This window comes from Ananas comosus, linkage group 24, assembly GCF_001540865.1.
Source record: "Ananas comosus cultivar F153 linkage group 24, ASM154086v1, whole genome shotgun sequence".
Classification (NCBI taxonomy): Eukaryota; Viridiplantae; Streptophyta; class Magnoliopsida; order Poales; family Bromeliaceae; genus Ananas; species Ananas comosus.
This window is the reverse complement of record NC_033644.1, coordinates 312,580-339,112: the sequence shown is the minus strand read 5'-3', so window position 1 is coordinate 339,112 and position 26,533 is coordinate 312,580. Positions and strand designations below refer to the sequence as shown.

At 37.5% G+C, this 26,533-nt stretch overlaps 3 protein-coding genes across 6 annotated transcripts; 1 reads left to right on the top strand and 2 right to left on the bottom strand.

The window, feature by feature from the left end:
* Positions 515–10,680, bottom strand: LOC109728715 (putative acyl-activating enzyme 19). Of its 4 annotated transcripts, XM_020259209.1 has the most exons (18): positions 10,354–10,676; positions 9,355–9,828; positions 8,933–9,129; positions 8,522–8,713; positions 7,165–7,863; positions 6,210–6,889; positions 5,591–5,666; positions 5,412–5,498; positions 5,035–5,078; positions 4,551–4,659; positions 3,700–3,759; positions 3,156–3,240; positions 2,855–2,919; positions 2,329–2,388; positions 2,032–2,076; positions 1,650–1,759; positions 1,315–1,546; positions 515–960 (listed from the first exon to the last, which is right to left on the bottom strand). In XM_020259209.1, exons 1-17 carry the CDS (start codon positions 10,640–10,642, stop codon positions 1,348–1,350), a joined length of 3,471 nt encoding a protein of 1,156 aa, XP_020114798.1. In that variant the 5' UTR covers positions 10,643–10,676; the 3' UTR covers positions 515–960; positions 1,315–1,347. The 4 variants fall into 4 exon arrangements, 3 of the variants coding, with proteins under 3 accessions (XP_020114798.1, XP_020114799.1, XP_020114800.1); XM_020259210.1 differs by lacking the exon at positions 515–960 and having other exon boundaries at positions 1,405–1,546; positions 1,650–1,755; positions 10,354–10,678; XR_002221073.1 differs by lacking the exon at positions 515–960 and having other exon boundaries at positions 1,516–1,546; positions 2,329–2,389; positions 2,843–2,919; positions 10,354–10,680.
* On the top strand, positions 10,879–18,718 carry LOC109728639 (NADH dehydrogenase [ubiquinone] iron-sulfur protein 6, mitochondrial). The gene is made up of 3 exons (XM_020259095.1): positions 10,879–11,046; positions 17,654–17,738; positions 18,361–18,718. Exons 1-3 carry the CDS (start codon positions 10,927–10,929, stop codon positions 18,471–18,473), a joined length of 318 nt encoding a protein of 105 aa, XP_020114684.1. The 5' UTR covers positions 10,879–10,926; the 3' UTR covers positions 18,474–18,718.
* On the bottom strand, positions 19,117–25,550 carry LOC109728638. Its single transcript, XM_020259094.1, has 13 exons — positions 25,087–25,550; positions 24,597–24,635; positions 23,909–24,027; positions 23,648–23,808; positions 23,525–23,556; positions 23,110–23,433; positions 22,909–22,977; positions 22,678–22,760; positions 21,348–21,698; positions 21,152–21,258; positions 20,561–20,709; positions 20,091–20,287; positions 19,117–19,800 (listed from the first exon to the last, which is right to left on the bottom strand). The coding sequence occupies exons 1-13, from the start codon at positions 25,492–25,494 to the stop codon at positions 19,545–19,547; spliced, it is 2,295 nt and encodes a 764-aa protein (XP_020114683.1). The 5' UTR covers positions 25,495–25,550; the 3' UTR covers positions 19,117–19,544.

Sequence of the window (26,533 nt, the reverse complement as noted above, 5' to 3'; positions counted from 1 at the left end):
TTTAAACAATAGGATACAAAGGTGAGAAAGTGCGAAAACACGAAAGTGGTATTTGAAGTTTACCCTAATTTTTATTTGGACACTAAAAAAAAAATCCCATTGATATAATAATATTTTGATAATATATATATAGATGATAAAAATGCAAGGAGACTCCTCAACTATGGAACATTTTGAAATACGCCCCTCGAATTTATGTACTTTATATTGGAAACGCCCTTGACTTTTGATTTTATTTTTTAGTTAAGTTAAAAGTTTTGTCAAATTTAATAGCTCAATTAGCTATTATTGGTTAATTAATCCACTTTCATTTTCTACAAAGTGATTAAAATTGTTGCATTTGATGAAATTATCAAAAATTTAATTCAACATCTAGTTTTTTGGCTGAAGAGGGGTCAATCTGAAAAACAAAAAGAGTTCAGGGGACTATTTCAGAGTTAGCTTCAAACTTTTGAGTTTTGAGTCACCTGTAGCATTTTATTGTATTCAAAAGTTAATGTTTTGTTCTAAAAAATAAAAATAAATATCTCTTCAAAGAACAACCAAAATAGTTACAGGAAAAAATATTCCCTCCTTAATTATATCATACATGCACACATTTCAACATTTTTACCACATCAAATTTATATAACTCCGACCCAGCCCACTAGCATTAAATAATATAATCTCATTAAATGAGCTACTACACTTTTATGCCCGAGTATCTCGACATCGTCATCCCCGATGCAGAACTATTTATAGTGCGACGATTCAAGCGCACGCGCTTGATTAAGCGATCGATCACGAATGTCGTATCATGGATGCCGCGAGTGCGCAACATTACACCTGCAGTTCGTTTCAGCAGAACAAGGTTCAGATAAGGAACTAAATCTCCGTTACTTGCGAGCATCGCCATCCTCTTGCGGACAGATGTACGTATTCTTAGGTCACGGAATTAAGCGGTTTCTCTGATAAAAAAACCTGAAACACCAAGAACACGACCGTGAGGATAAATCTGGAAGTGATATCGGTTGAATCATCACGAAGAATTTGAATTTGAAACTGAAATGATATAAGCATTCAAAGTTTAGTTACTTTGGATAGTCCCTGAAGTTTGGTCCAAATTCAATGAAATCAACCTAGTTTAAATTTTAACAATTTAGTTACCGAAATTTGTCCAAAGTTATATCCTTGCTGAGTACGAAACTGTGGCAATGATATTGAATTGTTACACAGGACGAACATCACAGAGTGAATTGGTAAAACTGAAACTCTTCGGACGTAATTGAAACTAAACTGAAAGTAATTTGCTCGTAAATATGCTGAATATTTTACCCATGGAGAACTTCGGCTTGATTCTTGTTGTTTTCAGCAAGAAATTTCAATGCAGTGTAGGTAATCGTCTCTGCAGCCGACAAAGATGCGGCCGCCAATCATCACTGGCGAGGAAAAGATATCCCCCGCGAGGTCCATTACGGCAAATCCTCGCACTGTTTTCTCTTTATTGGGATCAGGACCGATCCTAATCACATGAATGCTTCCCGAGCTGCTGCAAATGCACGCGAATCTGAAAATGTCGCACAAGATAGATTAATTACCAACCATAAAGTTGATTTTCAGAACTTAAAGAACAGGATGTTGAAGGGTGGTTCTGTCAAGTAATTTACTACCTCTCAGATGATTGGGAGGATACTGATGTTACTTGAATTTGCTCGTCGACGAAAGCAGAGGAGCTGATTGGGTCTCCAACCTCATATTCCCAAAGCAAATCCCCTCCTTTCTGCACCGAGGCATTTAATCAATAAGATGATCTCCTATTTGCATTTCAAAGTTATCGCTAGATAAGTGGCCGCTTGTACTATTCGCAGAAAACATCAGGCATATTTATGCGCCCGCACACATGAGAAAAATGGTGAAAGAAATAGAAATATTCTTGTACTATTCGCAGAAAACATCAGGCGCATTTATGTGCCCGCGCACATGAGACAAATGGTGAAAGAAATAGAAATATTAATGAATGATCATCTGAACTTGCTGAGGATCAGAGCTTACTGTATCAAAAGAGTACACACTTCCATTCCGGGAGCATACCAACACCTGCAAATGAATCAAGAGAAACAAAAGAAAAGGGAAAAGGAAAAAAAAGAAACCAATGTAATAATTTGAGATTTCAATGACTTCAGATGACATGAAGAGATTAACAACAACATGTGCACTGTCTGGACAGATATATGAGCACCTTGTTAATGGAAAGCGAACAAAATACAAGATCCATTGTGATCCTAAAAATCTCAAAATTATGGAACAACCGGTTATTGAAGAACACAGATTTTAACAATTGTTATATACCTGGGGAGCAAGGGTGGATGATACACAAGGTCCCGCGAATATTGGACCACCGACATTTGCCTGGGAGAATTTGAAACCTCGAACCCTTTAATACAAGTGGATTGACAAACATATTGAGGACAATGCAAATAGTAATTAGCACATTGTTAACTTCCAACGAGGACATTTATAAGTGCATTTCCCAAGGTTGAATAAATCGAACTTCTTCACTGACTTCATTTTTTATCATCAAAGTTGCACCATATGTTGGAGTATTTATTTTTAGATCTAATGGAGGCAATATTCCATAACAGGAGGCGGATTCATCTGATTAGTTATTTTCAATGATTTTTAGAAGAAAAACCCCAAAATCAATAAATATTGAAGAAAATAGTCCCGTCTAATTTGCCAAGAAAGCAACCAATACTTCAATAAGTGGCATTAATTTATGAGGAATGCCGCTCATTAGGGGAATGAAAAAATAATAATAATAATGAATAAGAAAGTTTACAAGTCAGGCACCTCAAAACATAGCACATATACACACCTTCCATACGACAGCTCCTCTTGGATTCAACATCATCACATGCCCATCCACCAAGCAGCAGATAACTGTAGAACAAACCGGGCACAAGTAGTTAGAGAGCCTCAAAAAGAACAAGCGCTTGACAGTCACTACAACTTGCTTCTTTCAGAGGGCTACGGACCAGGCGGACCGGACAAGCCCTACCAATAAGAATATGCGTACATATGATACTTAGACTCATCACTCCTCCAAAACACATAAAAACCATGTTTTATTCTAGAAACTTGAAGACGATGCTAAATCTGGCCAGACAGATAAGTACCATTTTGACCAAGTGAATCCGTAGAAAGAGAACCAAAGATTGGTGCTCCTGCTTCGTAACTCCAGATGACGCTGAATGGAGGCACCTGCCACATTCAAAACAACTTGGATTACTAGGAATCAGAGCCAGCTGGAAAAAGAATTCCATTTTTTCTGCTATTACAGTGCATCTCATCATACCGAACCAAATAATGTTTGCAATAACTACTAAGTCCCAGCTAATATTAAAGGGGCTTCATCAAAGTTTGCCCTTCATGGTCTTTCCATGTGACAGCTCATAACAGGTGATTGAACATGAACAACTGATGGCAAAATTGTACAAAAAATGGGATACAACCAACAAGATCAATAGCCACTCCGGTTCTGCCAAAAAAATCTTTGAAATAATCTTTTTTCGACATCATAAAACTTGTTTTATCTAAGCCAGACAATTTGTTTTGATTTCTTTGAATGTACTTTCCTCCATTAACTGAATAAGAGAAGGATGAATAAGATCAGAGACTAAGAACCTTCGAAAGATACAGGAAGTATATTTAATCCAATACCTTCAAAGATATAGCAGTCACACGACCACTTGTCGATGCCGCATATATTATGTTGTGTACCTAAAGGAAGAATACACAGCACAGATAAGAAAAATATAGGCCAAATGGTTAATATAGTCAAGGATACTATGAACAAACACTTTTCTTCCAAATTATAATTTCTCGGGCCGAGGTTCGTAAACTGTTTCCTAGTACATCATTTCCATTTTAGTTTAATGACGGCAGTTCCCATTCTTGTAATCAACATAAGCAAGCGTTTCTTTTCGCTTTTTCTTACTGAAAGGTCTACATTCAAAGTTTTAAACTAAAATCATTTTCAGGGGCATACGAAGAATAACTCATCCAAAAGCAGACATGTAAGAAGTCCCAAAGTTCAAAAGGCAAGATTACAAGTTTTATTGGTTCCCACTTAATCCGTTCCTTCGAAGATTTGGAATCCCTCCTCAAATAGTGCTAAACTTGAATATGGTAGTAACTTTCTTTTTTGAAGATTTTACGTATATACCAATGGAAAAGTATCAATGTATATGTATATGCCCCAACAAAATCTGAATTTCGTAGATGACCCTCAAAATCCTAATTTCCTTACATTACAACCCTTGTAAGTTTTTTTTTTAAAAAGTGCTCCTCTTAAAACATTTTTTTCTGACACAAAACCTACTTTCCAACGTGAATTGGATGACTACCAACTAAAGATACGGGCATCATCGTGAGAATCTGCACTTTTGAGACACACAGACACACAGGAGTCTTATGAATATGTAGAAGCCCTAATTTTTTGCCGAAACTTAACAGGGTAAAAGCACAAAGTAATATGTATAACTAACAGAGATTCTAAATCAGATATGTACCATATCTATCGCAGGTGAACCATAAATGCTCCCTCCACAACAGACCTTGTAAACGCAACAATGTTCTTTGTAATTTAAAGCATACAAATGATGATCATGGGATCCACACCTGTTCATTTATTAACAGACAGTGTATCAGAACTGCCAACATTTCTGTCTAAAACGCTTTAGTCGTGTTTGCAATAACATTTAATAATCTCAAAACTCCAATCAACTTTAGCACATCTGCTGTGAGAAAACTGAACAGAAACTTTGTTTCTAGAAAGACAGGTTATAAGGAATAAAATTGTATAATCCTAAAGTCATTTTTCTTGTTTCTTTCTTTTGGTTTTGTTTGGATATTTTTGAGTATAACTAAACAAATCTTCTCGCCTATTATGTGCCCATCCTGTAAATAACAAAATCACAATTTGTATCATAGCAACTGCATATGCCACAGAAATTCTGCTTAACCTAAAAATCAGTAGAAAGAAGCTACAATTACCATATAATATCCCTTCGCCTGTCCACAACTGGCTGCATTTTAACCTGAAAAAGTATAACCAGCTGAATTTTAGTCAGAGGTATAAAGAAAGAAACACAAAGATTAGTATTTTTAATATATAAAATAAATGACATGATAAGGTGTTACAAGTTGTAGGTACTCCTTTGGGATGTTAAGAGAAATGAAAAGGTAATCAGATAGATTTCTTGATCTAGAGAGATAAAAGGCACCATTGAAACTAGTTTTGCAGAGCAACAGAGACAACAAATTATAATATACAAAACTGATGTGTCAGCCAAAAAATACAAAATTGTGAGCCATGTCACTTAAGATGAGAACATACAAACTGTAAGATATACTAAATTTTCATAAAATACCTCTCCATCTGTTTGGAAAGTCCAAGAGATATTCCCAGTCATAAACTCGAGGAAGTAGATTTTCCCATCATAACATCCAACTACAACCTGAGGACGTTAAATAAATATTAATTAAACAAAAGAGAGAAGGTACAATCTCATATGCAAATTAATTGCCTCAATTTATAAGCTTTGAAAACCTGAGAGAAATCACCAGTAATTGCTGCTGAACCCTCTATACGACCTCCCAATGTGATCTCCCATCTTATAGAGCCACTACATCCATCATTAGAAAATCAACAAATACTTCTTACGTCCTAATTTTCAATGATTTAGATCACAACAAATAGGGAAGACAGAGAACATTAGGATAAGTTGTTATAGTATCAAAGAACAAAGAGTGATTCAACAGATAACTACACTCAGAATCAGTACAATATTTTTTTTCACCAAGTAGAGTTCAGGGCCTTCTATTGTGAAGAGGTGATTGCATATTTACCAAAGATTATTTTTTTGGATTATTGATAAATGAGTAAGAAACATTTTTCTGATGTGACGGAAATCATTTGGACGGTTAAACCTGTCTATACTAATCACATAAATAGTGAAAAGATACATGCATGTATTTAGATTTGAACTACAAGTCAAATTGATGCATTTACAAAAGTTTACAGAAAATATAAACTAAAAGTAGCATACAGTAACATTGACAGAATTCTAGCAGAGCCAACAAAAGTATCCATTCAAGACAGTAAAACTAAAGCAATAAAGATCCCACAACAACACATTATCATAAAATATTTATAAGAAAATTCTCACCTGGAAGCATCAATGCATAGAAAAATATGCGAATGAGATCCAATAAATATGGTCATCTTGCCATCCACAAACACAGCCAAAGGTGAAGCATCAACACATGACTTCAGCAAAACATTCCAAAGTTCTTGCAGCGCACCTTTTCTGTTTCTTGGAATTTCAAATGATAGGCATGTTCTATTTACGCCCTCTATAGTGTGCTCACTACCATGCAAGAATTGATTGCAACGACTGAACGCACACATTTTAGGCAAATCAAAATTTAGCACCCACTGATCATGGCTTCTAAAATTTGTTTCATCTGAAGCCAGTGGCAAGGAAGGGTCTACGTCCAAAGAGGATGTTGAAGGAGATTTAGCATTTTCCTCCCAGTGATTCATTGCTTTATCTGCATTGCATGGAGCAATTATCTGTAGGCTTTTTTCTCCTGTAGAGTTCAGTATACTGTCACATACTTTCAATCTTTTCGCAGAACGCTGATCATTGTTGAAAGGACTATTAAGTCGATCATTCCTATCTAAAATAGCATTTAGAAGTTTGAATGGGCTGGGATAGGTATAAAGCAGTCTCATGTCAATTCCCAACTTATAAGCAGCTTGAGCAGCAGAAAGTGAGTTACCACCCATAGCAAAGAAATCATCATGGTCTGAAACTTTCTCAACTAGTAAGATATTGGAAAAAACCTGCAGTTATAAACAAAAGGAGTTTCTAAATCCAATCAAAAAGTAATTAAAATTTGTCGAAACTCTGAATTAAGCACAGTTTAATAGCATGTGCAAGTTTACTCTTTGAAAAAAAAATAAAAATAAATGAATAGATAGATACACTTGCATCACAAGACAAGCAGTATAGAAAGATGTGCACATGGATCATCTAAGTGATAGCCAGTATACTGGGTCTGGACATGGATAATGTAACAAACCTATTTAGTTAAGAACAAGGTTAAGAAGAGCAATACCTTCTTGATAATCTGCAGATGATCATCAGCTGAATTGCTCTGAAATTCAATTGTATGCTGCATTGGCATATATTCTGAACTAGACAACCTAGCATAATCTATTTTTCCAGAGAAAGAAACAGGCAGCGATTGAATACGGAAGTAATAGCTAGGAATCATCACCGGTGGAAGCTTCCTGACTAGCCAACTTCTAATAGAAGTCATCAAATCTTTATATTCTTTATGCTCTTCGTCAGTCTCCTCATTGATTTTCAGCACCAAGTACGCAATTAGATGGGGAAATTTTCCACTGCTCTCATGAAAAGTTACAGCCGCATCACTTACTTCTGGATGTTCCCTCAAGTTTTCCTCAATTTCATCTAATGCAACACGCTGCCCATTGATTTTTATTAAGCGGTCTTTCCTTTCGACAAAAACAAGTTCGCCACTTGACAAACGTCTGGCAAAATCGCCAGTCTTGAAGAACAATGTATTAGCATTTTCCATCATAGATTTTCTTTTCAAAAGTTCAGTAAAGTACCCTGCAAATAAACAAGCTCCTCCAACATATATTTCACCCTCATCATGATCATCTGCTTCACCGACCAGAACAACGTCACAATTAGAAATAGGAATTCCAATAGGGACGCTACTCAGCGGCTCAACAGCTAAAATACTCGGTAAGTTTCTGCAATCGAAAAAGGTGCAGTCACCTGATACCTGAAAAACAGAAGATACCTTTACGAGGAGCAAAATTCTACCGTGCTAATGATTTTATTTTGATTGTTTACCAGTCATGCCAGCGGCACATAAATATAGAAGAAAGAGCAGCAAGGAAATACAGATTGCCACATGGAAACACAACATACTTCCCCTACAAAATGTATGAATTCTCAAAAAGAGAAAAGAGGCAGGTTGTTATTATTCATGGTAATTAATACTTCCTCTACAAAAGGTATTCATGGCAATTAATTATAAAATTATCTACTTTATGGAAGAAAAAAAGAAACTTGCTAAATAACAGACTGTCAAACTACCGCCCTCTTAATTATCTATTGCTTATATAGACCCTTTAACTGCTTACAAAAGAAGGTCATCTAAGAGTCACAGGACTTGGGCTAGTCAGTTCTAGATATTACGATAATCCTATTGGTTCTTTACCATCCAGTTGCTTCCATTGCAATACACGAAATCTCCACTGCTCTACCTATCATTTTGGAGGTTCTCAAACACTTTCATGATAGGTAGTAAGAAAATAAAGCAGGCAATAATAGTCATGTAGAGATGCAAGAAGCTCAGAATAGAAATTGCGATTAAATGGTTCAACAATAAAAAAGATATCAAACGAAACAAACCTGCAAATCAATTAAAATCTGACCTCAGTACTTCCATAGAGATTCAAGATAGTAGTATCAGGCAGGATCTCATGCAGTCTACTCCACAAAGATATAGATAGAATTTCCCCGCTAAGGATTAATACCTTCAGAGGGTTGAAAGAGGATCTTTCCAGAAAAGGAAGAAAAATACGTATCAATGAGGGAACAGCGGTCAGTCTAGATATACCGTACGCCTGTAAACAGTAATGTTATCATGAGACAAAAAGAGAAGTTTTTCAGATTTCAAACATACAGCATACAAGTTCATTTATTGGCAACAAATTCTACGAAATAACAAGTAGAGAAAGAAGAAAGGGAAAAGAAAAAAAAATCAGATCATGGTCTGCATTTCGCTTGAAATGAGACATAAAAAAGTTAAACAACAAAACCTAATATTGATTAGATAAATGTACCTTAATAAGACGGACTATAATTTCAGCGTTAGCCTTTACCTCCTCAAAAGGAGGAATAATGAGTATGGTACCAGTCAAAATAGCTGAAAGGAACTCTTGTAGATGGTCAATGAAGCTTATGGATGTCTTGAACAATAAAACATCTTCTGCACATAACGTGATTAATCCTTGCATCCACGAAAAGCGATTTAGAAGACCTAATATAGGAGAATGGATCATTATTAATTTCAAAAACTACACTAAAGCACTAAAGAACTACACTTCTCTATCCAGTTAGCAACCATAAGCGGGAGGAGAGTTATCTATAATTCTATATATACTATAAACTTCTAGAAGGATATAGAAATTACATTTAGTCAGCACTAAAGTCAATGCATATGGATCAAATGTTTATTTATTCTACAAGGAGATTGTTACAGTACCTCTCTCTGTGCCACACACACCCTTGGGTTTCCCAGTAGAACCTGAGGTATACATCAAATAACAAAATTTCCGCTGCCTTTTGTTCTCACAGGGCCAGGCTAGGTCAGGCTGATCAAACTGTTTCCCAAGACCAGGTTTCATGTCAAATTGCATAATCGAACAACTGCACCTCTCAACGAGCCAGTCGGCCGCATTTAATCGCCCTGTTCCTTCCAAACGCCATAATGGCCGGCAATTGATAATGAGAGCAGCATTTGAGGAAGTAACGATTGATAGTATTCTCTCCTCCGGCCACGACGGATCTAATGGCAAAAATGCCTCACCGCACCTGAGAATTGAAAGCACTGCAACGATATATTCGACGGAAGGGTCGCTATATACTCCGACTATTTGAGGCATTCTATCTGTTTCAGTATTCGAACCGTTTTCATCAGCTGACAAGGCTGACATCATTGGTTCAGCAGTAGAACTACCTGCGGCATAGATTAAGTATATTAAGCATTGAGAACAAACATAAACCAAAACCAAATATTCTTTCAATTTTAGCAGTGATATTACAGCAATTCGCGGATGGAATTTTTGCACATGTACCCGAGTATTCCCCTCTACAGCTATAGTTTGCATCTATATCCTCTAAAAAAAATGGCTTATATTCTGAGCAGATGTGATTGACAATAATAATCACAAAACTGCTTATGCAAATGCTCTTCGAATGTTGGGGGATGCCGAAGCACTAAAAGCGGCATCTTTTATGAGGATACTAAATCAACTTAAAACCTCACCTAGAGTAAGCTGGTATATGAGAAAAACCGCAGCAAATAGACTAAATTAAGAGGGTCCGGTGCAAGTACAAACTTTTGGAAAGCATAAAAGCAAATGCGTGGGGTACATAAACGAAAATCCCTAAATAGTGGTTCCCCTGATCTTAATTTCATCATTTGAATCCGCCATCAAGAGAAGAACATTACGAACTCAGAAAGGGTTCGAAAAACCCTAACCTCGGGATGGGCCGAGGTCGGGATCGCTCCCGCCATCGAGCACCGCCCTGATGCGGCGGCTGAGGGCTGCGACGGAGGAGAGGAGGTCGGCGGATGTGAAGCAACAGTCGCCGGGGTACGAAAGCCGGCGCGGCGGCGCGCGGCGCTCGCCGGAGTCGGCTGCGGCGGCGTGGACGACGGCGACGCTGCTAGGGTTCCGGGAGGCCGATCGGAAGAAGCCATGGGAGACGCAGCAGAGCTCCTCCTCCGCTGCCACCTCTTCTCCGACTCCGCCACCTCCACCGAGCATTTCTCGCGATGGAGAGAGAAGGTAAAAATGTATAGAAACCCCTCATGTATAGGAAATGTTTGAAGAGTGTCAAAGTTAAGGGTGTGTTTCAAAATATTCAATTGGTGAGAGGGTATCTTGATATTATCACCGGAATAAATAATAAATAAAAATATCGAATGACCTAAATACCCTCCATGTCCCGTAAATTTCTCTTCATTGCCATTCGGTATAAATATCGAGCTCTCCTCGTTCGTGCTCTCTCACTTTAGCGAGGCCTCGAACTTTTTTTTTATCTCTGGGCCATGGCGACGAGGCGACTCCCCCACCTCCTCAAAACCCTAACCCTAGCCCCACGGCGCTCCCTCACGACGGAGAGGGCCGTGGGCGCTCTCATCAGCGACCACACCGCCAAATGGATGCAGGTGATCGATTCTCCCTCTTTCCGTTCCCGCTCCTTTCGATCTCGATCTCGCTTTCTCCTCACTCTCTCGATCCATTTGTGGAAGTTGAGGTAGTTGTGAAGGGATTTTGTTCGAGATTAGAAGTTTTCTAAGGAAAAGAATGATCTTTTGTGAAGATACTGAGTCGTTACATGTAGATCGGATTTGTAGATTTGAAAACCCTAACCAGTGAACACGCAACCAAATGGATGCAGTGATTGATTTCCCTATTCGTACTTTTTTCGATTTTGATCTCGTTTTCTCCTCGTTTTTTGATATATTTGTGAAATTTGAGGTAGATTGATCGGATTTTATTCGAGATTAGGGATTTTCTTGGGACAACAATGATCTTTTGGGAAGATATGGAGTGATTATATGTAGATCGGATTTATAGATTTGAAAACCTTAATTCTAGGTCTGTACCTTCCATTCCGATGGAGAGGGTCGTAGGCGCTCTCATTAGTGAGCACACCACCAAATGGATGCAGGTGATCGATTCCCCTCTTCCGATTCCCCTTTTTTTCAATTTGGATCTTATTTTTTTTCTTCGTTTTTTTAATCTGTTTGTGGAGATTAAGAAGTTTTGTTTGAGATTAGAAATTTTATTGGGAGAAGAAGGATATTTAGTGAAAATCCGAGTCATTAGGTATCATGTAGATTGGGTATATAGATCCGAAAGCCCTAACTTTAGGCTGTGACCATTCACTTTCAACAGAGAAGGCTGTAGGGGGTTCTGATTGGTCAGTAAACCCCCAATTTCTCTTTATGCCAGTCATTCTAGAATCATTTTCTTTATTATACAATTGTGTTAAATCACTTTATAGGCCCTATTTGTTATTCGTAACAATGTGATCTGTTCGGTTGTAGACAAAACGTACAGGAGATTCTCAAATGCAGATGTTTTTGTCTCTCCGTGCTACTCTACGTTCCACAAGAACATCTATATTATTGTGGCTGCAATTTTGGCTTATCATGACTAAATATTTGATTGAGGGTTTGTCGGCTGTTCTATTAATAGATTCCGAGTTATCTTAAGGCCTACATGTTGAGTTATAGAATTAATTCGAATTCACGATTCTCTTCTTCCTCCTATCTATTGAAGCCAATTAGTTGCACATATGAACTCATCTATCATTTAATCTTATTATTTTCCTGTTCGAGATCATGTAAAATCAAAGTGTGGAATAGTTCAGAACCTATTTGGCCTAGTTGGAGATCTTGCAACAATGCTGTTTGAATAGAACTATTCGAGTAAACTTTAATGACTTTTTCTCATAATTCTCCTAATGCTTCTTGTTGTAGTTAGAAGTAGAAGTTTCAAATTAAGACTTTTGTTTAAGGGCCAAAAAGTTTCAATATGGAGCAGATAAAGTGATGCCATACTTTCGGTCATTTGTCGACAACTAGTAGTCTCACTTGTATTTGAACCAATTACTATAAAATTTTTTGGATAGGGACTATCAAAATTTGGTGGTGCCATTCCAACTTTAGAGATGATTGTTTCTAGGCTTTAGAACAAAGTTTTAATTTGAAGCTTCTACTTCTACCTACAGCAAGCAGGAAAGCTCGGAGGGAGAATTTTATGTAGTTTGTCGAGATTCTTTTAAATAGCTCTATTCAAACAGCATTTTTGCAGAATCTTTAGCCTCGTGACTAGAAGAGAGGAGAGTCTAGAGTGACAAAGGCAAGCCAAGTTTAAGGGTTTGGGGGTAGTATCATAATATGCAAAGGTTTAGTTAGTTTTCTTATCTTTATGGCAGGCTTCCCAAAAAGGTGAAGGTAGGTATATGATGAAAATCATTCGTAAATTGTTTTGATTTAGGAAAAAGTTATAGGGAGCCCATGGACTATAGACCAATTTTGTTATTGGGATATGAACTTTATTTATTGAGTGACACCCCCTTGACTATTTCTTGTTTTGATTTGGATTATTTCTTTCTGTTTCTTCATTTTGTAATCCATGATTCAAATGGTTGGAAGTTAACCAAACCAGGACTAGAAAAATTCAGGGGGGATTGTCCATAAAAATTCAACCTTTTATTTATGTATCTTGGTAGAAACTCTGAATGAGCAAAATTGATCATCTTGATTGTCCTACTGGTAATTTTCATCTACACTTTCTTTTGTCCTCACATTTAAATAACATTGGTTTTGATCCATTTGGTTCCATATTGATCTCTCCAAATAATAGACAAATTATTAGCAATACATTTGAATATACTCGACCAAATGGAAACTAGTGGCCATCAAAATAGATCATGGTGCTTTAGTGCTAGAGACGGGAATGTGGGAAACTTAAGGCCTATTTGGCATATCTAGAGCTCCTGTAGAAGTGCTGTTTGAGTAGAGCTATTCAAGGATGCCCTAAAAGCTTTTACTTTGAATCCTTTTGATTACTTGTTGCGACTAAAAGTAGAAGTTTTAAATTGAAGTTTTTGCTACTAAGGCCCAGAAGTTCATTTCAGCATCTTGCACTGTGAGGACCTCTAAACTTTCGTATGTCATACACGTCTTCTACACAATAGAGATATCTCAGAGACCAAACCATATTGGCACAAAATCAGCCTTTGCGCTATGGATGAATATGCACACTTGGTCCATCAATAGATATTATGTTGATGAAGATGTAGATCCTCAACTGCTTATTTAGCCATCTAAGTTGGTCCATTTGATGCTTTAGCGTGTGTTTCACCTTGGGAGGAAATTTCGGATTTGATGACCTAACTTCTTATTCCAGGTTACCCAGAAATATGCAAGTTGAAGTTTTTAGTTTTCCTATTTGTGGAGTGAAATCGTTTTGTTTACTGGATCAAACACATACACTTGCTGGGTAAAAAATTGAATGAAGTCTGTGGCTCCGACCCGTTTGTTGGAGCTCCGACTCTGATGCTTGCCGCGTGGGCGCTTGCCTACGCAGCAAGCATCTGGGAAGTGCTTGCTTCATTCCGAGAGCTTACTTTTTTCAATATATATAATTTGAATATAAGTAAAATAAAAATAAAGAACAAGAAAGAAATTTAAAAAATAAAACATAGTAAGTTTTAAATATATTTTTGATTATTTAATTGAAGAATAACTTTTAAAACGGTTTATAAAAACATGGGGTTCCACTGCAACCTTAAAGAGCTGAATGAATATTTCAGGTAACGGCAATTTAAGCCTTTTTTATATATTTTTTATATTCTTTTAGGTTAAAATTGAGCCCTATATTTCCATTTAGTGTTTTTAAATTTTATTCTTCAATAAAACAATCAAGCATACTTTTTTAAAAATTTTATTTATTTTTTACTTGTATCTTTTAAGAAAAAATATATATATAAGAAGTAAGCTTCTTATATATGCATTTTCTTCTGTTGTTATTTTTTCCCCTTGTTTTTTAAATTTTTACTTATATTCCTTCAAATTTAAAAAAAAGGCCGTAGGCTATGGGAAGGGAGCCCTTCCCAGATGGTTGCCAGCAGCAAGCATCTGGGAAGCCCAGGCTCCAACAAAGGGGATGGAGCCCTGGGCTCCACCCAAATTTTTCCATTTGCTAGAGGTCATTATAAAAGATTGTTGGCAGGTGTAAGTAGGAGAAGAGAGCATTATGGTAAGATAACTCAATTTATTTGTTTATTTCTTTTTTTTCCCGTACTGTTGCTCTTGAAAATGGATCTGAGTGGCTAAAGATAAGGTGACCGCTTTAGGTTAAATGTCCAAAATGCTTGAAGCAAATTTTATGGAAGCTTCTGTTCAGTGAATAGAGACTATTAACTGTATGCTTCAATTTCTAGCTACTAAAGATGATTGTTCCTGGGATATAAAAGTAGAGCTTCAATTTGATGCTTCCACTTCTAGTTGCATTAGAAGAAGTTAGGGGGATTTTAATGGAAAAGCTTGCTAGTTTTTTTTTTTCAAATAGTTCTATTCAAACAGCACTTTTGCAATAGCCCCAGCCCTGCCATGCAAAGAGAGGAGGGTCTAGAGGATAGACCAAGTGTAGAGGTTTTGGTATTAGATCATAAACTGCCAAACTAAACTTAGTTATTCCAGCTATAGTGCAAGTTATTTCAAAGGCCAAAGACTTCTATGTGCTAGGAATCCTTTTCACACTCGTCAACGGGAAATAGTATTTGAATCTTTTGTGAGTAGGGAATAGCATGCTCATTAGGATTACGAGCAGATCAGAGGTGGGTTAGTCTATTATAAACAAGTCGCATATCTACAATGTGCTATTTATCACTATATTATATTATTCGATATTTCTTTGCTTTCCTTTCCATTTTGGTGATAGGCTAATAGGTTCTCTTGAATTCAACGATCTCTTATAATACCAAATGAAAAGGTAATCTACATGAGGAAGGAACATGCTTGGATGGTACATCCCATCACTAGAACGTCCTTTGGAGAGTGGATAACTATTGTGTTTATTGTGGGAGGTTTGCTGCATAGTAAAAGGTTAGGCCTTAAATCTTTCCACTTTATGACCTGGATTTTTTTCCTTTTTAATCTTTTCCCATTAGGGCCTACAATATATATTTTAGAAGTTAGAACTATACAGGGAAAAACTACAAATTTAAATGTGCAGTCATGGTGATGCTAGTCTAGTGCCAAAACCATGTCCTGGCACTGCACTTCATGACTTGAATCTTGTAAGAACTTACAGAACCTGCAGGTGTGCCGCTTTATTCTCCCACTTTGTATTGTCTGCTAGGTCTTTTATTTTGAGCTTGTGTTTGTATCAATCGCCATGTTCCATGTTGTAGCGAATAATGAACAAAACAATTACATCTTATGTGATTTTAATAGATTGATTGGAGGCTAATGGTTTTCAACATAATTTGTGAAGCCCCTATTCTATCCTTGTATTGAAAGGTAGTGATTTTTAACATATTTCATGGGTTTTTTTGTGCTAGACTCATATGAGTAGAAAAACTTAGAACCTATTTGGCCTAATTGTAGCTCCTACAGAAGTGTTGTTTGAGTAAAGCTGTTAGGAAAGGTTGTAATAGCTTCTTCTCATAATCCTCTTGACGACTTCTTGTTGCAACCAAAAATAGAAGCTTTAAATTGGAGCTTTTGCTTTTAGGGCCTAAAAGCTTATATTGAATTCCAACTCAGCCAAAGCTCATTTTAAGTTGGAGCTTCTGCTTGAGTAGAGAAGCCCTCAAAGAGGGCGGTGAGAGAATCATGGTATTGATAAAAGTATTTACTTTTCCAACGGAAGTTTCTAGACCGAGCCTATCAATTTGTATGCTATATAGTAACAGCTATAGATGATTGTTCTAGGCTTTAAAAGCAAAGTTCCAATTTGATGCTTCTTTTTCTAGCTACAGCAGGAAGCTGGAGGTATAATGGGATATTAAGCAAAAGTTTGATAGGGCTTTTTTTAAATAGTTCTACTCAAATAACACTTCTGCAAAAGCTACAATTTAGCCAAATTTCTTCTTTTGTTAGCAACCTTAAGACAGTAAGATTTCATGCACTAATCTTTTTTATCAACCCATTTCACGCATCTCGAGACAGGTGAGGCATGATTTGGACATACTTATATAAGAAGAGAGAAAGAGAATCTGTCTGTCATCTTTTCAAGATGGCAATGTCTTGGCATGAGGAGAGAGAATGCAGGGTTAACATCATAATCTGCTGTGTTTTGTTTAGCTACATTTATTAGGGTAGGTTGTCCCAAAGGGCATTGATTGGTATGTGCTACTGCTAGGAATCCTTACTCCCATGACATTTGCAGGGGATTCACTATCCAATCACTTAGTATTTAGTGAATTGGCTGCCTATCAAGATGAGGTTTTCATGGTTGGATTAGTCATGCGCGGTTTTCCTGCAGTTGTCCGCAGGGATTTCTTGCACAAAGGGTGATCCTACTACTCATCAACGTCGGGATGCACTCCAGCGTCAAGACTGCTGGGCAGTTAGGATGCATCCTACTGCTGATGAGTAGTGAGATGACCCTGCGCACAAGAAACCCCTGCCCATGCATCTGCGCCTATTATTTTCCCGGCTTAGCCTTTATTTGAATAAATCAGATATTTATTAATGAGTTATATTTTGCCTCATTATATTGTTCAACAATCCTCTTTTCTCCTACTTTGATAGACTTCCAGCGTCAACCATTTATCCTGTAAAGATTGCTCTCTAGCTAGGAAGTGGGAAAATGAAAAGGCAAACAAACCACCATGTAGTCCACATCATAAAGTTGATAGCATGCTTCACAGTGTGGTATCTCCCACTAGTAGAACTTCCTATCAACAGGGGAGAATGATTATCTGTTCTACAGGCAAAACTTCCTTTGGACACGGTAGAGAAGGGCTACATCCTTTGAGGGGTTCTTGTAGAGCATAGCTCAAGCTTTGAATCTTTGCAAAACCTGGAGACAGAGAGGGCTGTAATCTACACCTTCTGCATACTGCTCTGTCTTAAATTTTGGCCTAGACTCTGATCAGGATGTGGTAATCTGATAATGTCCTTCATTTGGTGATGAGGCTGATATTCGTATTCATCTGCTCAGTTCACATAAAACCGACAACTTTGAAGGTCTACCTATTCTAAACAGCAAAGATGGTTATTTTTGAATGGTTATATTTGATTGTTGCAGGACACAAGTAAGAAATCTCCGATGGAACTGATCAATGAAGTTCCTCCGATTAAAGTTGAAGGACGAATCGTTTGCTGTGAAGGAGGTAATATCCCAACTAAAGTCTGGCAATGCTTTATATGCATGTATAATAACTCATACAACTGCTTTAGGAAATCTTTTTCTTTTTCTTTTTCTTTTTTTTTACGGTGCTTTTGATTTTTCCTATGCATATTGGAATGTGGGGGGTGGGTGAGAATGCATGCGAATCTTGTTGTGCATCATGTGATCATGTGTGTTGCAGCTAATGCCAACGCGCTCTGCAGAAATATCCTAGTATTGTAACTTAGTCCGTGTTTTCACTCAAGCGCCGGTGCATAAACTTTCATGTATATTGCACTTTAGTCGCTAACCATATTTAAAAAAGAAATATTCTAATTTTTCTTATGAAATGACCATCGTTTTCCCTTCCGTAAAATGACGTGGTTCAGTTTATTTCAAACTGGATTAACAAGTCATTTTACAATAAAAGTTGCTTCTTTTTTTCCCACCTAAGGACAAATTTGCAATATTTGAAAGTTCAGGGACTAGTGTTTTAGTGAAAAGTACGGGGACCCAGTTGCAATATCTGGATTGTCCGTTGACTTCCCATACTTCAAAAAGCAACTCTAGGCCCTCTCTCTCTCTCTCTCTCTCATTATGAAGGTGTTCTGTTTTTCTGATTCCAGATAGCGATCCCGCCCTTGGCCATCCGATCGAGTTCATATGTCTTGATCTGGACGAACCTGCCGTCTGCAAATACTGCGGCCTTCGCTACGTCCAAGATCACCATCACCACTGAGACAGAGATGTCTAGCTCTTTAGATGCATCTCGTGCGCTCGCAGCGGCAGTAAAATTCATGCATGCTGCCCACCATTTCCCCCCTCTTTGTGTTGCATTCGATTGCAGATGCTTCTGCTGTGGTGTATTCAGATTCTGAGTTTGATGATGACAAATAAGATTATGAAATCTGTAGTCACGAAGATCACATAACTGATTACGAGGCTTAAGCCCTCTGCAGCAATCCATGTCTTCATTTTTACTATTTTTTGGATTGTGTTACCAGAATCCGTATTTGCATGTCATTAAAACCAAGAACCTGAAAGCAAAAAATTCTGCAGAACCGAGGGAGAGTTTGTTTTGCTGGATCTCCGGCACAGAAGTCCCTCCCCTTGTCAAATTGTGAGTGGATGTTTTAGACGCAGGAAACAGTTGGAAGCGTAGGATCTGTGAGCACCTGCCCTAACTTTTTATGTACTACGGAAGCATGACTTCATTTCCTACCAACACGAATTCAGTTTCCAGATTGAGTGCACAGCTGAGATTCGCAACCTCTGGCCTCCTCCGAACCTAACAAAACAAACACACCACAATCTCATCTCTAGCAAGGGAAGCTGAATTAAACGACTTACACAATAAACACGCAATTCTACCAACATTCATATTTGCAATGATTAAAAATACGCCTGCAGCTTGTTTTCTGAGTAAAACAAACTATACAGGGTAGCAAGATTATAAATTAGAAGATTTCATTACGGTAGCAGCAGCGTCGTGATGCATCTGATTCTTATATACACTTCCAAAATCGACTGCCGCTCCCCCGGCTGCGATGTGCCAGCAACTGACACAGCAACAAAAGGAAAAGAAAAGGAAAGCAGAATAGGCCTCACTCTCCCAAAATCTCCTGCCGCACGAGCTCTCTATCAGGCAGCAGCCAAAATTTTGCCTCGAAAGTGTAAAATTTTGCCCCCGAGTCTCAAAATTACGTCTAATCTATCCGAAGGGAAACTGCTTAGAATGCAGGCATCTGAATGAGTAGCTTCCAATGTGTAAATATATTAAAAAAAAAACAAGAGTCGGCTATCTTGGATGTCACTCGCCTAGAAATGCGAACACTCTCGTCCTAAACAATCGAGCTAAGTCGACGATCTCGGCTTCCATAGGTGTCTTTGCACGATTGTGCTGCTTCCATTGCCCTCTGCTTCTTCGAGGAATCCTATTCGCAATGTCGATCGTCAAGCTCGCACACTGATTGCTGCCTGTTAGTACTTCCAGAGTTGTCTTTGAGTAGGCCGGGTGCGACGATAATCGGTTAAGGAGAATTAAAGCTTCTCGCATCAGCGAATTCCTATCAGAAAAGGCATGATAATTTAAAATTGGCGATGTCTATCTTACGAAATAACAGATCAAAACAAAATGTTCCGTAAAGCAGTGATTGCATCGATAAACATGCCCGAATATGCAGATGTGGCGATTCTAAATAGTCGATTCCGTCTTTTGGGTAAGCTAATGAAAAAGGAGTGAGGAAATAAGAGTTCTAATTCATGCACTCTCTCTCACTTGTAAACCTATCAACTTCGGAAAATGCCGACTAAAAGCTTTCAAGGGAGAATATAGTAATGAGACTCGTGAAGTTACCTTTCTTTGCAAAGAGCTTGTGCTTCAGCACAATCAACTATTTCCGCATCCATCTCGGATGCGAGCACTCGTACTATCGACTCTAAGAAATTGACTCCGTGTGGTCTCACTGGAGCTAAGAGAACTTCGAAACCAGATCGACCATGTGATGCTATATATGCCAACAGTAAGATTACTTCCCTGCGAAGCTTCAGTTCCTGAAAAGAAAATAGAAATTTGTTCTCCTCAATTAACTGAGCTGTGAAAGTGGAATAATAATAAGATTCAGGTACACATTAAGATCAATAAAGTAAATATAACCATAAATGAAGGCTGAGATCCTCAGATATCATCGATGCACTACACCAAGTTGTATTAAGGAGATAGATTGTGTCGCACATTTAATAAATGTCCCTTGGTGAACTAACAGGCCAAAGCCAAAGGAACCAAAAAAAAAAAAAAGTAAAATGAAATAAAGCGCGTGGATATACCAGAGTACCAGTTTCCCCACGAACTAAACATTCTGATAAGTCCTCGAGAATTGAGCTGAGTGCTTGTTGTAATACATCATTTTGGCCTTCGGCTGTTTCCGTGGTAACACCTTTACCTCCAGTGCAGAACAACGTCAGCATTTTTGGGCCTACAATAAAATAAGAGCATTGCCGACGTCAATAAAGTATACTAACAGCAAATTCGAAAGCATGAAACCGCTCAAAACAACTCAGAAGCCACAAGATAAGGAAAAATGAGCATATAAAAACAAAGGTCTAGTGTTACAGTGCAGTAAAAATGCTGAAAAGCCCCATGACACACAGCAATTTGCACTTTAACTAATTCCCCTCCGTAATCAATTATATGCATTTTAGACTACAAATATTGTTGTGTTCAGCTATATGGATCGTATGACTCCATTATATTCAATTCATTTTTCAATCAAAACTATCCTCAGAATATGTAAATTTTAATTATTAAGAGAAGCCTTGCAAGGAAAAAGTCACATATAATTTGAAGAAGTATCAAATTTCAGAAGTATATTAACGAGGAACATCATCATAATATGTGTCAAAATCATAAAGACTTACAGTTCAAGAGCAAGAAAAGTAGATGGACGGCTTGCTTTTGTACAACCAACCCAACTTCCTTTTGCAATAACTGATGTACGCTTTCCAGCAAAGGCATCGGCCCAAATCTGTAAGAAAATATTCCCTCATCAAATTGTAGCTTTGGAGTTAGAAACATGGATAAAAAGGAAAAAAGAAACAAAGTACAGCGACATACTTTTCTCGTTCGGTAATGGGGTCGCTACACATCAAAATAAGAATCATTATCGACAATGCTTCAGTTCTGATACTCTCTTTCGAGTTCTTCACAGCAACTCGTTGTACCAAATTGAATATTGAAATCCAGCTTCTGAATGGTATAAATGTACTTTTCTTGTAAAATACATCCACTTTGCTGAATGGATCTTGAGCATCAGATTCTCTAATATTCGTCAAAATAGAACCTGGATTTTCATGTTCATCCAATCCCTTCTCGATATCATTGAATACAGCCAATAGCTGCTTTTTCCCAATTTCCCACTCATCTTTAACATTGTCCGCCGGAGATTGCTCAACCAGGACACTGTTCCTGAGGGTACACTGAAAAAGATCATATTGAAGTTCATAAGAATAAGAATTTTAAATTAAAAAGAAGGGCGAGATGTATGGACAGTCCCTGCACTATCCCAATATTGTGACTTGGTCCCTGAACCCAGAAATACTGATCTTACAAAGCAAAATCGTGACATGTAAGAAACTTCAGCAGCCACGTGTTTAAGTTAAAAGATTAGAGACCAAATCCCACTTTCGAGATAGTACAGATACACATCTTACGGGAAAAAAAAAAAAGAAAAAAAAAAAGAAGAAACCATGAGTAACAAGATTTGTTCAAACAAAAGTAGTAAAGATCCTCTAACAGCATCTCGTAAACACTGAACAATACTGACATGGCATCACAATCAAAGCTTAAGGCATATGCAAGGAACTTTCACAACTATTTTCCAGCATTTATCATCAGTTATTCTAAGAAAATGATTCTTGCCCATCCCTACTGCAGATTATTTCCAGTCTGCCTTGCCCATAATTATTGTAGAGGTGCTTGAAATAAGCTTAATTAAACATAAAAATACAGAACAAAAACAGGTGGCTCATCCTTGCGTGCGATTTTTGCACTTTAATTGAATCAACCTTAGAAAGGAAGATTTACTGATTAAGATAGCAAATGTGAAGGTAACAGATTAAGTAAAAGTATTTTTGGGAATGTAGTAAAAACTTAGCAGAAGATTTCAATATCTAAACAAAGGTAGCTTAAGATGCAAAGGAAGATTGATAACGACATAGGAAAAGCAAAAAAGAAATCAGACTGAGAAAGATATGCATGATGGAATGCGATCCCAATATAGACATAAGTTGCATCGAATACATACAATTATATACTACTGCCTCTAAACAAAACACAAGTAACATACAGGTGCCGCTTGATCCTTCATAATGTAAAAAATAAATAAATACAAGAATAAATATAGATATAAACATAAAAAAACTTGCAATCGATTATGAAGTCTTACTTTCTATTAGATAAAACCTCGGAACTTAGCAAGTGGCGCAAGATGCTGTGCAATACCCGCAAAGATCTATCCACAATGAAAACCTGAAAAGACAACAAAGAACAAAAATAAGATGACTGGAATCATCAAAATCATCTGCTTAACCAAAATAGAAATTCTACACTCTTGCATATGTTACGTGATAACTTATCATTACATTATCAATCAGCAAATAAAGTAGCAAGTTCTTACATTTTCAGAAGCGCAGAGACCGAGTAGTGCTTCAATTAAAGTATGTATCTGGCCAGACCCATTATGCATCTGCATTTATCAATTGGTTAAACATTTAGTGATTATGTATCATGCACATGTGTGCATCTGCACACACTGTGCGAGAGAGAGAGAGAGAGAGAGAGAGAGAGAGAGAGAAGGAGCACTCCCAGAATAGTCTACCTTTGTTACTGTTGCATGCAATTGAGACAGGGTATCATGCAAAGCAGAGTCAGAAGTGCAACAGTTTGCATCAATTTCGGATTGTCTCATGCATCTAAACAGCGCAAAAAGATCTTCTGAGCATGACACCAAAAACTCCTTTCTCAGATCTCCTCGAGTCCTTTTGTTGTTCCCACCACCCCATATTGAAAGCAGCTTTTCTGACATGCATCTCACTGACAAGTTTCTTCGATGAAAATTACTGCAATCGGAAATATCTGTTTGAACTCCAACAGTCTTATTAAACTTCTGCAGTACATTATTATTCTCAGAAGAGTAGCTTTCCTGCACCACCAACAAAGCCAGATTAAAATCTCAAAATAGAGCACCAAGTCCATTGTTCCACTATATTTATGCAGAAGTTTGCTGTAAATACCTTTATGCTGCCTCCGCTGGATGTACTCGTACCTAAATAAATTTATGTCAAGAAACAAGTAATGAATACAGCATTCACGATGCCGAAATCAAAAGCAGTGCTCAGTTGATTAATACGTCTTACTATTATCATTTATAATTCGGCGGTTCAATTCAGAAACAGCAGGATCAATTGCTTCATTGGATTTAACATAGCATTTAACTGCCGTCCTCTCAGATGCCTGATAGGAAGCCCTAGTATTTTTTTCATCGATATTACAATGAAGATCTCGCTTAGAAGCATCCCTACAACAATTGTTGTTTTATCATAATAGTATGAGGAAAATAAGAAAGAGGTTCCAAAGAAGGAAGGTAAAAAAAAAAAAAAAAAAAAGCAACCACTTACACATTTGCCCTCTTCAAGTTGTGGATCTCCTTATCTTTGGCATCAATCTGTGCCAGCATACCTTTGAGTTGCTCATCTTTCTTTGCTTTGTCCCTCCTGAGTTCTACGCATTCATGGTCCTGAATCAAAAGGGAAAAAAAAAGTAAAATACTCAACATAGATTAACTATAAATCCTAATTGACCGCTGCACCTCTTGAATGAGCAATGTTATTATGTCTATAGCTTTTGATTAAATTAAATATATTTGCTAAGGAATAGGATATTGATTAATGCTAAACTAACAATTCTTTCCAACTCCCAACTGGAGTATGGATCCTCGCATGAAGTTCGAATCTGCATAGTAACCAACAAACTTGATGCTGAAGGTTATTTATCTTTCCTCTAAATTTTCAGATAAAAGATCACACCTACTCCGAAATAACTACATCTAACTCAACAAAGAAAGTAACTTTTTGTTTGAATAGTATATTTTTATTGAAACAATTTAATGCACACTTTTAAAGGACGCAAAAGGGCCTTCTTTTCGTAAATGTAAATGGCGAACCAAAGGGAGAATCTAGTAGATACTGAACAACATAGCAGGAAGGACACTAGTTTCCGTTTACGAGCCGAAGAATATCAACCAAGAGATCGTGATGTAAAATATAAGCTAGTAAATTCTTAAAAGAAAGCTTCAGAATAGTGTACCAAGTGGCCTAGTTGCTTGGAGACGCGACTCAGCTCCCTCTGCAGTAAGAAAGGATTGAATTAGACACTCCCTTTATATGAAATTAAACTTGCGAAATATGCATTCGAAAAAAGGGTGTACAAAGGTTCTGAATCTCATGATAAGCCACTTTTAAGAAGGGGTTACAAAAGATTGGTTAGTGCCAAGTGCTACGAATCACAAATATGCCAAGTGCTACGAATCACAAATATATTAACATATATATCAATTCATTCACAATTTGAATGAGATTTTCCTACGATTTCCTATAATTAGCTTTACAAGTAATGATTATTAGTAATATCCCTCACTAATTCAAATATGTAACAATAAGATAAATATGTACAGGATCCCCTTCAACTGTAGACCATTTTAAGTACTATTCAAATTTCAAAGACACCTAAAGATTTTTTTTTTTAAAAAAAAAAAAACAGATTTTGATTTGTGTAATCCCCAAATTTAAACCCTCACCTTCAACCTCTCAACCTCCCTGCCGCCGCCTCCGCCGCTGCCGCAGAGGCGACCGTTCCTCAAAACCCTAGGCTCCACAATCTCGCAATCGGGATCCGCACCGGGCTTAGGGTTCCTCTCGGCGAACCTCTGCGAGAGCTCCCGCGGCGGGGAGAAGCCGAATCCGATGGCGGCGGCGTCGGACGCCGAGGCCGGAACGGGGGTGGCGAGGGGGTGGTCGTGGTCCGATCGGAACCAGCTAGGGTTCCGGGGCGGGGCGGCGATCGTCGGCGGCGGAGGCGGAGGTGGCGGCGGCGGCGGGGAGGGGTCGGGGCGGGCGGGGTTGCGCGAGGAGATGGCGTCGAGCTCGATTCGGAGGACCTCGTCGAGGAAGTTCTCGTCCCACTCGTCGATCCCCTCGAAGCTCATCGCTGCTCCCCACTGCTGCTGCGGCGGCGGCGGCGGCGATGAGGGTTCGCCGTGGCGAGGGGAGAGAGAGAGAGAGAGAGAGAGAGAGAGAGAGAGAGAGAAGGGGTGGGGGGAGAGGGGAAACAGGGGAGGAGTTTAAAAAGCGTGTAGGCACGTGACTAGGCACGTGATAAATTTTGTACGTATATATAGCCGTATAAAGTGTAGTCGCATGGTCACAAAAACGTACTTGGTGAATGAAATGTTTCTTTTTTTTATTATTCTTTTTCCGCTAAATTACAGAGAAATTCCTTATAAATATTTTTTAAAATTTTTAAAAATTTATATTTTACCTTTCCAATATTTTAAATTGTTGTATTTAATCTCCCTTCATCAAAGTTTCATTACTATTTCGTCCATTTCTTATAATTTATATCAAAAATATCCTTCCAAATGACAAATATATTAAAATTTTATTTTTTTAGAAAAGAAGTAAAAGTAATTTAGTCATTTTACTCTCTTCATTAATGCCGTACTCTTCTAAAAATATTTTTTAAATTTTAAAAGAGCAAAATATAGGTTTTTAAAAGTCAACAAGGAATAGTGAAAAAAACAAATATTTACAATGAGATTTTTTGTATTTTAGCCTTTTTTTTTAACTAAGTAAAAAATTGTGTATGTTATTTTTGCTGGCTTGAGAAAACAACAGATTAAAAAACAAATTCTGATAATCATTAAAAAAAAAAAAAAAACTCAGATGTTAGGTCCAATGATTCAATATTATAATGGTTTATATCAAATTCAAGAAGCAAATAAGGCCAAGCATATATTATAAGAATAATTGCTTTGAAGCAACCACTTTGATACTGGTGAGAAAGACCCTCCAAAAAAAAAATTAAAATAAATTAAAAATAAATTATTTAAAAAAAAAAAAGACCTCCAAAAAGAACCATTTGCCAAGTGTAATAACCAGTTAAATTACATCATCGAAAAAGATTTTGCAAAATCACAAACATCATTAAAAACTTCAAAAAAAAAAAAAAAAAAAAAAAAGGTGCTC

Excerpts from the sequence above, each read along its gene's own strand:
- LOC109728638 (XM_020259094.1), bottom strand. The coding sequence starts at position 25,494 with ATGAGCTTCGAGGGGATCGACGAGTGGGACGAGAACTTCCTCGACGAG. Across the intron at positions 22,761-22,908 it reads GTCTCTGCGCTTCTGAAAAT|GTTTTCATTGTGGATAGATC; the intron begins GTAAGAACTTGC and ends TTGTCTTTTCAG. Across the intron at positions 20,710-21,151 it reads ACTTTTCTTGCTCTTGAACT|GCCCAAAAATGCTGACGTTG; the intron begins GTAAGTCTTTAT and ends ATTTTATTGTAG.
- LOC109728715 (XM_020259209.1), bottom strand. The coding sequence starts at position 10,642 with ATGCTCGGTGGAGGTGGCGGAGTCGGAGAAGAGGTGGCAGCGGAGGAG. Across the intron at positions 7,864-8,521 it reads ATCTCTATGGAAGTACTGAG|GTATCAGGTGACTGCACCTT; the intron begins GTCAGATTTTAA and ends TCTGTTTTTCAG. Across the intron at positions 2,920-3,155 it reads GGATTCACTTGGTCAAAATG|TTATCTGCTGCTTGGTGGAT; the intron begins GTACTTATCTGT and ends TTTGTTCTACAG.
- LOC109728639 (XM_020259095.1), top strand. The coding sequence starts at position 10,927 with ATGGCGACGAGGCGACTCCCCCACCTCCTCAAAACCCTAACCCTAGCC. Across the intron at positions 11,047-17,653 it reads ACACCGCCAAATGGATGCAG|GACACAAGTAAGAAATCTCC; the intron begins GTGATCGATTCT and ends TGATTGTTGCAG. Across the intron at positions 17,739-18,360 it reads AATCGTTTGCTGTGAAGGAG|ATAGCGATCCCGCCCTTGGC; the intron begins GTAATATCCCAA and ends TTCTGATTCCAG.